This window comes from Haplochromis burtoni, unplaced genomic scaffold, assembly GCF_018398535.1.
Source record: "Haplochromis burtoni strain Fernald_Lab_line unplaced genomic scaffold, NCSU_Asbu1 Contig_382, whole genome shotgun sequence".
Classification (NCBI taxonomy): Eukaryota; Metazoa; Chordata; class Actinopteri; order Cichliformes; family Cichlidae; genus Haplochromis; species Haplochromis burtoni.
This window is the reverse complement of record NW_024582743.1, coordinates 256,096-273,160: the sequence shown is the minus strand read 5'-3', so window position 1 is coordinate 273,160 and position 17,065 is coordinate 256,096. Positions and strand designations below refer to the sequence as shown.

At 39.7% G+C, this 17,065-nt stretch overlaps 1 protein-coding gene across 2 annotated transcripts in view; it reads left to right on the top strand.

Moving 5' to 3' along the window:
* Positions 1-2,427: 2,427 nt before the first annotated feature.
* ccni (cyclin I) overlaps positions 2,428-17,065 on the top strand; it is an 18,729-nt gene continuing 4,091 nt past the window's right edge. Inside the window, exons 1-7 of one of the 2 annotated variants that reach the window (XM_005944388.2) lie at positions 2,428-2,652; positions 4,330-4,489; positions 11,649-11,783; positions 14,305-14,379; positions 14,454-14,594; positions 14,854-14,982; positions 15,667-15,768. In XM_005944388.2, the coding sequence (XP_005944450.1) occupies positions 4,376-4,489; positions 11,649-11,783; positions 14,305-14,379; positions 14,454-14,594; positions 14,854-14,982; positions 15,667-15,768 (696 nt within the window). In that variant the 5' untranslated portion in view covers positions 2,428-2,652; positions 4,330-4,375. Of the gene's footprint in view, positions 2,653-2,680; positions 3,208-4,329; positions 4,490-11,648; positions 11,784-14,304; positions 14,380-14,453; positions 14,595-14,853; positions 14,983-15,666; positions 15,769-17,065 lie in introns of those variants that run through there. The other variant, XM_005944389.3, reaches the window with a different exon arrangement.

Sequence of the window (17,065 nt, the reverse complement as noted above, 5' to 3'; positions counted from 1 at the left end):
TTGGATCGCGAGAAACAAGCCCACCTTGAGTAACATTACCGTGAGCCAATCAGCAAACCGAAGTTTGCTGCGTTCAAATAGTCCGCCCAAAATGTAATGTTTTGATTGGATCGTGCCTACACAGAGACCTGACGCAATCATAGCATTACGTAGTGCCTTTTTTGGACAGTTTTTTTTATTCATTGTCTGTGTCAGATGTGAAACAATATGTCTGTAAATGGTTAAACCTCAATTCCACCTTAAACAAGCATACCAGTATTTTTATATACTCTAAGATCTTTCAGATGTAATGAAGATGTTTATATTAAATAACAATTCAACACAAAAGTGATTAAATTCAAAGATACTGTGGCAAGCCCAATAACGTTTATAAAAACAAGCGGAATGGGAGATTCTACACCTGGGTTCATGTAACGTCACAATGAACCAGAATGAGAATATCTTCTGATGTATTGTCAGGAGTTATTTGGTAAGTTATTTTAAGACCCCAGTCTAAATTAATGGGTATATAGCTAAAAGTCCAATTTAACATGAAAACATCATGTATAGAGTCAGATCTGATAACACTAAAGTAAGGCTTTATAAGCTTTAAGTCTCCCATATGTTTTTAGCTATGGTTTTATTGAATTATAAGTTATAATTCAATAACAACTGCGAAGGTTATAAATTATAACCTTCGCAATGAAACACAGTAGTACTTCAAGAATAAAAATATCAAATATGAAAGTTCATGATTTTACTTTTATGCAACCTTGGTGGCGAAACCAACCAGGGTTTGCTTGAAAGGTGTGACTGCTGAATCCATTGATATGCAAATATCAGTGGGTACTATATAAGGGATATCTAAATATGCACTAACTTACATACATTTCCATTAGATAATGCGTAAATGAACGTTTAAATGTCTATTTTAGACCACTTTTTAGGAGCTTTTCTTTCCTCTTGCCCGAGAGAAGACAGCTTAAGCAAAGAAAGAAAAATATATTTGTTAAAAACCCTCAGAAGCCAAAAAAAGTAGTTTGTTTCCAGTTTCCTGCTGGAAAGTTGCATTAAAATTTCATTTATGATAAGATTGTTAGTCAGACCACTAATGATATCAGTACTTCTGTCTGGCTGTCTGTGTCAATGATAAAGTGCATGGTCATCTTGAAAGGCAGAAGTCAACCCTTACGTCAGCATTTACTTTGGAGCTGCTTTTGAGGAACCACCACTTCCCACACGCTGGTAGGAAACACACCATAAATCCCTGCCATACATCAGACTCAGAGTCACAGAAAAGTCCACGATGAACTTCGCATTCAGCACACTGATCAGTACGGTTTGGTTACCCTGGCCCACAGAAGATTACCAGAGAAAGACCCAGCCTTTTTCTTTTGTTTTTAACCACATAATGGATTCTTTCCTGGGACAAATGCTTGTAAACTCCCACAGAAACATCCAGAAAGAAGCTTTGTGTTGATTCTGTTCTCTTAAACACAATCTGTGACGAGCTAAGATTTGACACAACTCTGTTTTTACTTAACTGTTATCCTTTCTAGCCCTTTCAGTCGGGTTTCGGTCCTTTCACAAACAATATTGTAATTGGTGCTGGTGGTTGCTCTGCTTTTTTTCTGCTGGACTTGAAAGCTGCTTTTCATACTGTAGGAGTCAAAGGTTTGCCTCTTAACTAATTTCAGTTTTACATCTAGAGTTATACAAGGGTCTGTCTTGGGGCCTGTTCTTTTTTCTTTGTACATGCTCTCTCTACCTCCAGTTATTTGTCAACATAACCTCTCGAGTCATTGCCATGCAGATCATTTACAGTTGCATTTAGCTGTGAATCTTAGAAATCACTGTTTTGTAAGAAAGTGCATATTCGATATATATTTTAAAAAACAAGAAAACAACGTTTTTTGCAGGTGATATTGTTTGTCCCTTGACTATTTACTGAGGGGTTAACAGATAAAGTGGACTCTTTAACTACTTTTGTTACAACACATACTAAAATCTTTTTGTTAAATTTAATTTTATTATTATTTATTTAATAGAAAAGAGTTATGTTTACTTTTGTTCCTTTAATGCACTGTACACTAGAGTTAATCAATCATCTATTGCTAGTCTATTAATAGTGCAAAATGCTGCAGCCTGATTACTACTTGGACAAAAAAGAGAGATGACATTTCTCCAGTGTCAGCAGCCTTGCACTGGCTCCCTATGCAGTATAAAGTGGTGCTGTTTGTGTTTTTAAACAGGGTTGCATCTACATATGTAGAAGCTATGCTGAATCCATCTCACAGGTGATCTTAGATGGTCTTGAGTACACTAGGTTCACTGTAAACTGTTAAACAAACTCCCCCTGAAGGTACATCTATCATTAGTATGACCGTGACCCTCTGTTGAAGGTTTGTTTTGCATTCCCGTTCGGCGTGGAGGTGGGCGGAGACTTTGTGTTTCGCTCTTCCCCCCCGAGTCCCCTCCTCGGAAGTAGACGTATCAGTCTATATTCCGTTCTTTTATTTTTATATATTTTATATACAACAACCCCCTTTTATCCCGAATCACGATGGACGACTAAAGTGAAGTGCGGGTACCCGTTTTCACCCTTTTCTCTCGTCCTTGAACCGAGTGGACCGGATGAAACCCAACTGCGGTCTTCTCCGCTTCGCAGGGGAGGTAAGGCTCCAGGCTCCGGCTACTTGCTGGATCTGACTCAGCCATTTAAATGTCTCTGCTGTGTTGTTAACGCAGTCTGGAGACTCTTTTACGCACCGCAGCTGTTTTTGTTTCACAACAGTGGAGAGTAGCGAGCAACATTTTCAACTATGTTTGTGTTTTTATACAAGAGCGAATATATAAGTAATAGCATGTTACGTCAGCTAGCGAACAGCTAGCCACGTCAGATTAGCTCAGCTCCAGAAGATAGCCAGATCCTTGATTATATCATAAGGAAATGGTCGGTAATACACCTGCTCCTGAAGCCTAGGTGCTTCCCGAAGTGAAAGGGACTTCCCGGTTGGATATTCACGGTAGTTTCCCGATAAAATGAGAAATTGTTTGATTTCAGTTTGTCATAGATTAGACGGTGACTGATGTGATTACGGTTAGCTAGGTTCAAAGCTAACGTTTCAGATCGATAAGGTCAAAGTTTAAGCATCTCCAGGAGCTTCAGTACCCCCCAAAAACACCCACGGCCCTGAATTTGATCCACAGCCTTATAGGAAATGTAGGGTAAGAACGTTTATATTTTCGGACGGTTAAACAATGCATTTAGATAAAAATTGTTCTCCATTTTTGAGAGATTAAAATGGTAAATTTACAGGAACTTGGTATGTTTTCTGAGGGTAAAAAATGTTCATAGATTAAAGCAGTAAATTTGCAGGAAAAAACGGATATAAAATTAATAAAATGACAAAAACAATTACGTGTAGTTTGAAATTATATTAGTAATAGTACAGGTGGAAAACGGAACCTTTTTAGAGATTGAATGCTAAAGTTATAGATTTGTTTTTTAACCCAGAGATTAAAGTGAGCCATAATAAAGAGATTGTGTATATTTTCAGAGATTAAAATGGTACATTTACAGAAAACAATAATCTTGATAAATTGCAGAAAAAATTAAAATCTTTAGAAATTACAGTGGCAAAAGCACAGGAACAATAATGCATTTTAGAGATTCCCGTGGTAAATTTACAGTATATTTTCTGAGATTAGTCAAATAACAGGGGGGAAATGTCTAATTTCTTTAGAGTTTAAAGTGATAAAATTACACATACAAAATTAAAGCATTTGAAAAAAAAATTAATTATATGGATGTAACCAACAATTAAGTCGCCCATGGGCATGTGACATCAGCTGTTTTGAGGTCCATATTTGAAAAGCTCAAAATGACAAGAGCAATGGTGTAATTTGCAAATAATTTTTTTTTTGTTTTTAATTTATTGTTATGACCATTAATAATTAATAATCTCTTTCTGAATCCATTAAAAATGATGTACACATATAAAAGGGACATTTAGGACAGCTGCAGGGAACAAGATACATTTAGTAAGAAATGGGTGACGTAAGACAGAAGTGGAATATAATCATCAGCTCCTCAGGGTTCAATTTATTCAATTTTGAAGAAGCCAGAAGCCTAGACGGCGGACTCATGACTGTGTTTGCCACCTTCAGTAAATGTTGTCACTTCTTTGTTTTTAATCCCTCACTGAAAAATAAAGACGTATGCTTTGGAAAATCACATTTTGTGGTCCTTAAAAATTATATCTTAAAGGTGGTTTTGTGAGTATAAAAGCACCGGTGCAGTCCCTCTTGGTGGCAATGTTCTGATATCCTGCCCCTCCAATTGTACAGGTAGCTGTATCCAGTGGGGAGGTAGGCTCAGCCCAGGGAGGACACAATGAAGTTCACCCAACCCTGGGGACGCCAGAGGCTGTCTTTTCTTTTGGAAAAGGCCGCCTCTAGGGAAGCCAAGATGTGGAAGGTCTACGTGCCAAAGAAGCCTTCATCACAGGTGAGATGCTTCCTCAAGTCACCCTTGTTTATTTAACTGATGTATTCACATAGCTAACTATTATGATTTGACATGGAAAAACCAGTACGGGAATTGCACTACAGCAAATTTATATTTAATAGCATGTTTTCCATTAGAGCTGGTGCTGTTGGTAGTTAAAGCAGAATAATGAGGGTTATTGTTGGCTCGTCTATCCGATGGTTTTTAGCTTGGGATTCGTGAACTATTTTCAGTTTATACATCAGAAAATTCAATAAACTACATTTTTCTCACATAGTTATGAGAGGTATTTGTAGACAGTGAAGCTGAGATAATAAACATTGGAAATACTGGAAAAATTGGTTGTTTGCATCATTGCTTGGCTGGGATTCTCGGTTCTTGGCTTGCCTTTCCCAGCTTCTCCCATTCTGTGCAACAAATATATTGTTAGCACCATGCATCAAGAGAAGACCGTGAGTGAGTGGGGCTCACAGATATAGAGAGTGGAACAGTATCCACAAATCTGTGCACACGAAGGCAAACGTGTATAGCTACATCTCAGCTGTTTAAAACGAAAAAATGTGTTTCTTCTTTAAAAGACAGATTACTTCGAAATAGTGTGAAGCGCAAGCTTTGGTCCACTGGAATGTGTTTTTTTTACATACGCTGACAACATTGTTTTAATCTTCAGTCAGTTTTAATATGAACAACCACCACTGGAACGGAGATATATGGCAAAAATAATCAAAGTAAATATTCAACTGCCTCCAAGAACTGTGTTTGTAATCTGTTGCCTTTTTATCTCACTAACCCACCTGATTAGCACATTTTCCTTATTCTGGGACCTCCTCATTCACAAATGCAGTGTGAAATGACACAACTTTCCCACATGCAGCAGGAGAACTGTAAGTGAGGCGTGCAGATAGAGAGGGAGAAGCTTAAGGATGCAGGTAAATGACAAAGAGAAACTAGTATATGTATTTGTAAATCCATCCATCCTAAAGGAAACAAAGAGGTGAATGTTTTACAGGCTGCCTAAAAGGTTCTTTAGTGAGCTTTACTGCCACTAGGCCTCAGCCCTCACTGGCCATCTTATGTAATCTTTCGCACAGGCTTGGGTTTCCATCTACACACTGAAATATAGAGCCAAGAATTTAAGACGAGGCTACTGAAAAGAGCTGGCACCAGTTCAATTTATAGAGGCGCAGGCCAAGGGGTCGGCACTGAAAGGTCTTTAAATATCAGCACTGAAATATTGGACAAATAATACCGGACAGGTTTAATGTGTTAGGCGACTCAAAGTTCACATTTTCAGAGACAACACAGGTCCAACAAAACTGACTTGATTTCTGTTGATTATGTAATGATTGTCATTCTTTTTATGGCTCTCGAATGGTGCCATATCAGCATGTTGATAATGGAGTTGCAGAGAGTAGTCTGCTCCCAGACATTATCATAGACAGACACTGTGTAATCACAAAGCAGCAGGGCAGAAGAAACATGGCGTTGAGTCACTGAACAGTCACTCGGCCCAGCTGGTCTCGCCCCGTTTACTGGGAACGTCTCGACATGTCGTTATTTGACGTCACAGAGGTGTTGTTTCATCACACCCTCAGGTGGTCTCGCCCAGTGTATGTGCATGTTCTCACATGATGTCACTTACCTAGGATATTGCACAGTTCTGTTTATCAGATGGTCAAAAATAAGAAAATGTTTAGAAAATGGAGATTTATTTTAGTCAAGAATAACCCTCCTACATGCCTTTATAACATGAGCTGTACCTAGTTTAGTTCAATTTAGATATATTCTGTTTTTTTTGTATTTCCTCTCTACTTTAAGCCCAATCTAAGTTTAGCATTAGTGTCAGCTTAGTCTTATTTAGCTAAATATTAGGCATATGTCTCTAGCAACTAGTTCAGGTATGTTCTTCAAAAACACGTTATCTAGTTAGTGAAATAGGATTGGTTATTCAAACAAGCAGCATGAACCTTGTGCTGGGTTGACAGGTTCAGGTGACCTTTTTCCTCTCTCGGGTCATGACCTGGGTCAATAATCCCCGTGTGGTGCTGTGGTGGATTTTGATTCCTTACTAACATATTTTTCAGTTCAGTTCAGTCCTGTCACGTGTCTCGGTTGTTGTGTTTTCCAGCTGGTGGAGGTTTTTGTTGTTGTTGAAGGTGGAGGTGTTCTCTCAGGTATCACCCTGTTTGGTAAATACAGAAGGTTTTGTCTTTTTTGTCTGCTGAGTGCTGATACCATTGTCCAAATACACCCAGAGAGCAATGCAGCGGTAGTCATGATAACATACATAACATCACCTGCATTAGGTGACTCAGGTGTTTTTATGGTCCCATGGTTACGTGCGCTGGAGCAGGCACACGTCATGGCCAGAAGTATTCAGATTAGAGCTAAAGTACCTATTTATTTATCTAGCATATTGAAAAACAGTAGCTGAGTTGAGATGATTTAACAGTCCATGTATACGAGAATACAAAGACTAGGTTATATGAGAGAAGCACAGAACACAATAAACATGAAACATCCTTTTTATCGTTTAGTTTGTAGCAAAGAAAAGGATAAAATAGAACTTTTCTACTGAAAGTTTGCAGTTCAGATTCACCTACTGCTGCATCAACAAGGAGTTCAAGGGAGCTAACAGGAACCATCAGAAGCTATCTGGAGATAGCAAGATGTTTTGGGAGCTAAATCCTGGGAGCTAGGGTTAGACAACAACTAACTGGGGCTATATTTAGAGAAACATCTGGCTGAGTCTTATTTTAAATGCGGAAGAAGGTCAAGAATTAGTGTGTCAACCACTGTCTCTGTGTGGAAAAGCTAGAAACATGTGTTGAAAGGTCATTTTATACTGCAGGGATTTTAGTTTGGAAGGGTAAAAGGGAGAAAGTCACCTCTAGAGCTACCCCTCCCAATTTGGGTTGGGAGGGGTAGCTCTCCCCTGTCTGCATCAGGCATCCAGAAGGCGAAATAAATGCAGATGAAGAAGTGGGGCTCAAACAGACATTTATCATGTGAAAAGTGAAAGTTGAATAGAAAAAAATTCTGACTGAGAGCGGCCGTGACTTCCGGTTGACAAAAACCTTCATTTTGACATCTGCCAAGCTCATTTGTAGTACTGAGCTGATAACACAGAGGCCAATAAACTCCAGCAAATGATGAACAGATAGTTATGATGTTTATCAGTGCCTTTAGCCCAGTTTGCAGGTGTGGAGCCCAGTGTTAGAGGTCAAGGAGGCAGTCGGTCTAATCAGGGTGTAAAAACAAGAGGGGTGCTCAAACACTACAGTCACAGCGAGCAAAAGTCACTAAGCAAAAAGTCAATGAAACATCTGGGACTAAATCTGGGACTCTCCACCGTTTGACCCTGGAAGTGAAGAAGCTTCTTGGATGAGAGGTGAAATGTCTTCAAGCAACTTAAAGAAGTCCAGACGCTTTTCTTTCCAAGCTCCTTAGACTACGATGACCTGGATGACTGAGAACCTTCACAGATGCCTTTTGGAGATCTTTAGTCATTTCGGATAAAAGTAAATCCAGACTTGATGGTGAATTTCTGGGCTAACAGTCTTGTGTTGTGTAGCTTTTTGGCATTTGTAATTTTTTGTAAAAAGCATTTTTAGATTGGAAAATTTGATGAGTTTCTTAACTTGACTGGCACACCCTGCAGGAAGTTACAGGAAGCCTTGACCATCCCTCTGATAATAATGATAAGGGATGGCTGGCCAAAGTTACCCTGAAGACACTGCAGAGACTATGTAGCCAGTGAATTGTTAGAGAGAGATGAAAGAAGTTAATTTAATCTGGTGTCTGGGTTACTTCCCTTAGCCTCTGACTGAGCTTGTCTTCTGTGTCCAGCCAGTACAAACAAGCTGGAAGTAGGCCAGTTGTTTTTAGTTTGGACAGTCAAGAGCTGAGAGGCCAGATGGTGTCACGTTGCAGATTAATTGGCCGGTGCATTCAGCTGTGCTTTGACCTTTGGCCTCTCCTGCAAGTCCAGTGTTGGAAACTGTAAGCCACTTACTTACAGAAGCTATGTGACGAATCAGAAATGTTTACGTTTTGTTATAGGATTTCATTTAAACACGGAAACATCAAAATAAAAATAAAATATCTTAAATTCTGGTTCATTCTGAAAATTGACCATTTAATGGCCAGTCCAGTACATTCACCAGCGGGTTTAAAGTGGACCTATTGTGCTCTGTCCTTTATTTTCATATACATATAGATCAGGGGTGCCCAATCCCGGTCGTCGAGAGCTACCGTCCTGCAGCTTTTAGATGCATCCTTGTTCCCACACACCCAAATCAAATGAATGGCTTGTTATCAGGCCTTTGCCAAACACGATGGCATGCTGAAGAGGTAATCAAACCATTTGATTCAGCTGTGTTGGAGTAGGGATGCATCTAAAAGCTGCAGGATAGTAGCTCTCGAGGACTGGGATTGGGCAGCCCTGATATAGATTATAGTTCCAGAAGTGAACATCAGTATATCTATAAGTGATCCCTGTGAGACAAAACCTCAGGCTTCAGATTGCTGTGAACGCTTGGTTTGAAAGTTTTTTCTACTCTTGGCTTTCTGTGATATCATAGAGGCTCAGAAGCCCCTCCCACTTGCTGTTTTTGATGACGAGGGTAGCCAGTTAAAATGGTTCGTTTTAGATAGAAGATGAACTAAAGTACTCTAGCGGTAAGCGAGACTAAAGTTATTTTGAACTACTCCACTTTAGTAGAGTACAGGAATATATAAAAATGTCCCCTTTAGGTTAGTGTCAGTTTTAGCACATAACTGACTATTACATGTAGTTACAGTGTCTGGTAATTTGGAGCTAATGGCAGCTTTGAAATGTAATTACCACCTTTGTCAAACCATTTTCACACACAAATGAACTTTTGGCTCATGCCTGATGCATAGATGCCTGACTGTAATGAGTCCTGCTGATGTTTGGGTGTTAACAGGGTCATTGTTTTTGTAGAAACTTGCTGCTGTTGAGGTTTTTAGTGCCGTTTGATGGTTTAAGCACTGTAGCAATCTCAAAACCTTTAGTAAAACTAAATCTTTGTGCGATAGGAGTAAAAAGCTCTGAACTATAAACTAAAATTATATTGTGCTTTGTAATCTGTGTTTTGTCACCAAAGAGGAAAGGTTAGATCAAATGTGTCCAATTCTCTTTTATGAACCAATGTAACTTTTAGTCCATCAGAGTGATTAAACTTTCAGGTGTCAAAATGCCTGTTTAGGGGTTAAGACTCTGTTTTAGAGTTTTTAAATGGTCAGAATTTGTGTTAGGGTTCGGCCCTGTAGAGTGATAGTTAAAAGGTTTGGTAATACATATTAATAATTGTCCACACACAGAAAGCCAAGGGGACAAGCTGGTAACACTGAATATGAAACAACATTGAGGCAGCTGATGCTCAGCAACACAAGAGGATGAACAGTTGACAAGTGTAGCAAAGAATAGATGGATGGGTGGGAAAAAAAAAATCTCTACTTGTTAATGATAGTATAGGGCAGGGGTAGGGAACTCCAGGCCTTGAGGGCCAATGTCCTGCAGGTTTTAGATGCTACCCTGGGCCAACACACCTGAATCAAATGATTAGTCCATTACCAGGCCTCTGGAGAACTACAAGACATGTTGAGGAGGTAACTTAGCCATTTAAATCCGCTGTGTTGGACCTGCAGGACACCAGCTTTCGAGGCCTGGAGTTGCCCACCTCTGGTATAGGGTGACCAATCGTCCTCTTTTTTTTTTTTTTGCACTTGATGACTTGTAAAAGCCTATATGACATTTTTTTTTATTTCCCCATTCATTAACCACACAGAGAAGGCATCGTTTAAATATGTAAAAGTTTTTTTAAGCAAACACTATTATTAAAGTTCTTCATGACTGCGCCAAGTGTCCTCTTTTTTGGAAATCAAAATATGGTCACCGTATGATAGTAGGATTTGGCTAAAAAAAAAATCCATCTTTTGAAACATTATTTCTCTTTTATCTTCATTTAAAGCAGTTTTTCACCTGGTTTTATATGTCAGACCTGCAGTTGTCACATTGTCTACTCGTTTATAATAAGGATGCGCTTTGTTTTTCCCAAAAGTCGTTACATTTCTTTGTTACAGCAACAAAAACTTTAATAGCTTAAATAAAGTCAAGGAGCTCCATAAAATGAAATATGACAACACGGAATTGCAGGAAAGACTAAATTAAACCACTGTAGCCAAATATAATACAATAAAGGGGCTGAAAAAGCAGCAAATTAGTCCAGTAAATTCATTGTACTGCAGAATAATAAAACAATGAGATGGCTTGTTAAAGCACAGCAAAGGTCGAATAAGTGGCTCAGTAGACATATATATTGTACAGTTTATTATTGTGCACATGGGTTTTGCAGTGTGTCGTCATGCTTTAACAGATTTTGTTGCAGGGTTATTTTCATTCTGCAGTAATTATATCATAAATGCCGTTAAATGGTTGAATGTTGAACCATTCAGCCAACTAACAAATTAAAAATCCAGTGGAGTTTCCAAACAGAAAGCCTGTGCACGGCATATAAACCCATTTTATCTTAGTGTTACAAACTTGTGAGAAGGGTGCGTCAGCTGGTGAATTCTTTCAGTTCTCAGATGCTTTACAGAAGGAATTCTTGGAATGTTTTTGAGGCAGATCTGCTGGCAAGTCTAATCCGCCTGCCAAGCTGATTTAGGATCCTGTTTGGCCCTTTAGTGGAAGTGTGTCAGTCGCAGAAGCCTCAAGTTTGTCCTGAAATACCTGAAATCAGATTCCAGTTTGCTGTCTAACCCCATTTTGCCCTGTCGAGGAACTCTTTGAGGAAAAAAAGGCTCTGCAAGATTTCCAGTTTCTTTGTTTGTTTTTTCCAACTTTGTTCCACAAATAGTTCAGTGTTGGGTATAACGCTGGGCTTAAACCTCAGTGTTTCTGCAGGACTGCGTTGTAGAAATGGTAATGGAAGATGACTACTAATAGTTATTATTAAATGCAACACATTTAAGTAGCTTTCAAAACATAAAATAAACAAGTTTTAAAAAATTCTAAATAATATGAAAATATATAAATAAAAATTGCACAGTGTCATACTTTGTTGTAGGGAATAATGAATGACATCGAACCCTTGAGTCAGTCTTAATGTTTTGGTTTTTTTGTTGTCTGCAGGATACAGACATCTCCCCGGCCCAGCGGGACGAGGCGGTGCGCTGGCTGACGGAGGTCCATGGCAGGCTGCAGCTGTACCCAGAGACGCTGGTGTTAGCTGTCAGCATCCTGGATCGCTTTCTCGCTCCCATCAAGGTATGTAGAAAACAACAGGTGTGCTGTAAATCCTGCTGTTAGCATGTGAGGGTTTGCAGAGAGCAACCTAAACCTCCAATCAGAAAATCTGAGTGTAGGGAATCTTTTAAAAAGTAAATGTAATAGAACTCATAATAAACAGACAGTAAGTGAATGAAAAATGTGTGTTTAAGGGAGGGTTTAAGATTTCAGAGCCATTCACTTCACTTACATTGTTTACTTCACTTCGTGCCATCACCATGGCAACTTATGCTACAAAGCAGGCTATGTTTGCCTAACTAACTAATCATTCCTGCAAGAACACTTGATGGTTTTAGAGCCTGTCTAAGACTGGGCTTGTCAAAGGTCTGATGGCTAGCTGCCAGTTTAGGGAGCTCGCAGACAGTTGACGACTACAAAAGGAAAAAATTTAACCATCAAACAAAATCATTTCCAAACCATTGATTTAGCATTAATTTGCCTTCAGAGTAAAAGTAATGTCTTGCTGTTGCCAGAACTCTGCAAGCACAGTAGTCTGCAAATGACCAAAGCAATTGCCATTGTGTTTTTGGTGCACCTAACAACAGCCTCCAGCAACCACTCATCAGTCAATTGGGGAATACACATTTCTGGGAAACAAACGAAAAGTGTAAAGTCATTTTTAAGGCTCGTGTTGATGGTGTTTTCCTGTAAGCATATATCAAATGACAGACATTTCTTTTTCGTCATTGTTGTTTAGTTTCATTTGTTCTAAAGAAATCTTCACTACAATCAAACGTTTGTCAGTCTTAGACCTTTATCAGGATACTGAAACTCAGATATGACATACAGCAGATAAACATCGGACTCTGCCACCAATGAAGGTCATCTTATTAACAACAGAGTGAATGTAGGCCTTGATGTTCAGACTGCCACTATTATAAAACGCATAACATTTATTAAAGTCCTTTTTATTCCTCAGCGACCTCACGTAGCCCAAAATCATGAATGAGAGTGATAACATCTCTGTAATTCTGGTTTCCTCCAGATACTCCAGAATATGAAAATACTATGAATATCCTATGATCCTAGTGTTACGCAGTTTTCTCTCTGAACTTGAAATCATTAGACTAGATTAAATGTATCATGTTAGATAAAATCTATATTCCCTAATTTGCATTAAGGTGCAATCTTTTTATTGTAAACACAGCATTTATTTGGCTGTTTGTCTACTCTGATGGACTAGAAAATGTCTGATTTTTATGTGTGGGAGCTGAAATCTGCTGCTCAAGTGTAAGACCACACAAAGGAAGCAGACTGTAAAGGGAACAGAGGTCTTCTGACAAGACCTCAGCTTGTTAAGAGGGGCAATGTCAGAACGTTCTTGATTTTTCTTTAAATTTCCTGCCTCATAGCTGACGGTGTGTGTTCATACAGGAACAGGAAGCGTGAGCTCCAATTGTCCCGTCAGCATCCCTCCACACAGACAGGAAGTTTCTCACTGAGGTTTATCAGGAGCTGCTTTCTGTTTATTTGTGGTCGCAAACACTACCTAACACTGTACCTGAGTGTGCTTGTGGCTATTTTCATGAGTAGCTTTAGACCTTGGAATCGTGGACATTTTGGCCTGTCCTCACTTGAAGATACATTTGGATACTTTGGAACTGGAATGACTCAGATACAGTAAGCAGAGGGCCATAGATTGAACAACTGGATAGAAACATGGCTTCTGTTAGCCAGAGGAGTATTAGCTCTACTCTGTGCCTGGCTCAGCCCATCTCTGGGAGCTCAGCCCCCCCCTCCCCTCATTCTGTCTCTACTCACAGCTGATGACCACAGGTGAGGGCGGGAGTGTGCTTCGACTGGCAAATTAACAGATTTGCTTTCACCACAATCAACTGGTATAATGCTCATATTACTGCAGGCACTGCACCAGTGCACCTGTCCTTTCTCACTTCAGTCCCTTCCAACTGGTAAGCAAAAACTGGAAGTGGAGGGGCAGGATCATTCGGGTTCCTGCCCGAATGATCCCAGGAACCATGATGTCAGGGGCAGTTTGCCCCTGATAGGGTCTCCCAAGGAAAATCAGTCCTGAGTGAGGGACCAGATTAAGAGCAATACAGAAATCGCCTCTGACGAAACAGGGCTGGCAGCTCATCAATCAGTCAGAGGATTGGTAGTTTCCCTGACTCTTCTAGTCCAGAGTTATTCTTGTTATTTTTGGTGGTGGCAACAGTAGAATGACTTTAAAGATGAGTGAAAACTCTGTAAGACGGGACTGACCTTGCAAACAAGGTAAAGTAAAAAACAAATTCAGGTAACAAAATGTTGATGAATCACAGATTTGTGTGCAAAACACTCATACATATGGTTAAGCACACATTCATGAATGAGGCCCTTAAGTCTCCCGGGTGGTTTGGGAACACTCTGATATTCTCCTGGAAGAACCAGAATAGTAGCTAAAAGTGAACCCGGAGAGTAGATGGTGAAAGGTTTTTCAGATTGATTAAACATATAATCCTTAAATTATACGTAACTGATTAATCATGTTAACGGTTGTCAGGCCCGTCCAAAGTACCTGCGCTGCATTGCCATCGCCTGCTTCTTCCTGGCTGCCAAGACCTGTGAGGAGGATGAGGTGAATACACACACACTAGATTGTAGGCAGTGCATCAGGACAGTTAGAGCTGACTCCGTGTGTGTGTTTGCCAGTGTGTGCCATCACTGAAGGAGCTCGCCGCCTCCAGCGGGTGCGGCTGTTCTCCCTCAGAGATCCTGAGGATGGAGAGGATCATCTTGGACAAACTGAACTGGGACCTGCACACCGCCACAGCGCTGGACTTTCTGCACATTGTACGTCTAATCACACACAAGCACAAATGCTTACACATTATTACTTTTTAAAGTGATTAAAGTCAGCTAGTGACACCTGGAGGCAAAAAGAAATTCTTGCGGTTTTCTTTCTGTTTTTATTTTAATGCACTTAAATCCAGTTTTTAGAAGTGCTTTTTTGTGCTGTTGTTGCTTCCAATTCAAATCAGTCTGCAGTTAATTTCACAGATTCTCTTTTCTTCATTCAGATCAATTAATTTTTCCTCTCCTTCCTCTCCAGTTCCACGCGATGGTGCTGTCGTGTCGCTCCGGGTTCTTGGATTTCATGTTGGGACTTAACCGCTCTCAGCACCTCGCCCTGCTCACTCAGCAACTCTACCACTGTCTGGCTGACCACACACTCATGCAGGTACACACACACTCAGTATTTCTTACTTTACAGATTGAAGATATTATGCCTTCAGCACGGAGCCTTTCATACCACTTTTCATTTAAATATTAAGATAACACAATAAATAATAAAATTATGATATTTATGTATATATGCAGTGTTATGACCTCAATGTCAGGGCCTGTCTTGGCTAAGAGTGAGTCTTTGAAGGGTTAATAATCAATAAATATAACCGCTTATAGTCGCGCCACAGTGGAAAGCCCCTACTACTATTTTGCTAACAGGCTAGTGTCACAGGTTTTCCCTGCTGGCTTGCTCACTGGCCAGGTTGCTGGTGTGTAGATCTGATCTTGTCCTGCTGCAATGGATGCTCTTTTCTGCTCTGAATATTTGCTGTGAGCTCTAGGGTCACTCTGACTAGAACCTACAGAGCAAGAACCAGGTCACAAACTTGCCACACTTACCAAAAATAATCTTTATCATAGGAAACAGAGCATACCACAGTCATTTATCAAAAGTGTGTTTATAAAACACATTTGCTGTTACAAGCTGTGACTCCAGACCAATTTAATGGCACCAAACCTTTAACAAACCTTTAACATTTCCACTTTGACTCACTTCTCTTTTTATTTAATGTGTCATTTTGTAAGCTTAACTTGAGCTTGGTTTTTGAGCACGTTTGTCCCTCATGTGTTTCCATAGCTCAGAGGATCCATGCTGGCCTTGGCCCTCTTCACCCTGGAGCTGGAGAACTGCTGTCCTGACTGGTTGGCTCTCACTATCGAGCTGCTGAGGAAGGCGCAGGTATCAGTCTGTCAGTCTTTGGAGCTCTGTCATAGTTCAGTTTATCTCTGAAGACTTCAGGCGTTCGTGTGACCTCTTTAGAACAACTTCTTTATGGGATTGGGATTTGACTGTAGCTTTCCAATGTCATTATAAGTCTACACTGATGGGCAGCCATGTTTAATATACAAGATGTGTCAGAGAGCAGCGAGGGGAAGTAAAAGCTGTTAGGCTTGTTCCTCTATTTGCTGTTCAGTAGTTCAGTAAAAAAAAACAACAAGCACACACACACATTGTGCAATATTTCTCTGGTGTGGCATGATAAAAAACCTGGAATCTGATTGGTTTTTGTCATCCTAAGTAAAAACGACCAATAACTATAGGCAAAGAAAGACATTTGAGGCTTTAGCCAAGCACCAGCTGCAGTTGTAAAACCATTTACCTCATTTAAGAAAGTAGAACTTTAAACTGCTGAACAAAAAGGAAACTGTGGTCCTCAAGTTTTATTAAGTTCATTGAGTTCCTTTCCAAGTTCCTGTTAGCATTAAAAAAAAACAACAAAAAACCCCCCCAACAAATTATGTTGTTGGTTTTTTTTTCTTTCTGTTTTTGCTTGTTTGTTTTGTTTTTTTCTTAAATTAGTTTTGTCATTTATTTTTCAATGACTCACTCTGGATGACAGGAAGACAAACAGGCTGACAGGGAGGAAAAAAAGAGCAAACAAATACCAGCAGAGGGCGCTACACCTGCAGCATGACTGCAGCAGAAAGGGAAGAAGTACTATGAGGAAAAACGAGAGGAACTAATGCAACAGTTTCTATACTGAGCATCATGACTTTCAGGAGGAGAGCTCTGTTGTCAGACAAAGGGCACCCGCGGTCACCTCACTCATATTAAACACAGATTTGTGGAGAGCCTTCTCTTTGTTTTTACCTCATTCTTTACTTTATGGCTCATCAGGGTAGAACTGTAGGGAAATGGGAAATTTATGGTTTTCAGGGTTTTTATTGTTTTTATCGTTAACTCGGTTTTCCTGGGTCTTTTCCCGTGTGTTATGAATAAATCTTCTTTTTTTGGTAGTGGTACTGGTTTTATTTTGTTGTATTTATCCGCGACACCTTAAAGGCGGGTCCGTGAAAATATTGTCGGACATAAACCGGTCCATGGCTCAAAAAAGGTTGAGGATGGATGGAGAGGATCTCCATCAAATGACTTGTTTTACAGTAATTTGTCAAAAATACAAAAAAATGTGACTAGGTGTAAGAAACAGAAAAACAGCTCTGTCCCGTAAATACAGAAAAGGATATTTTACTGTATA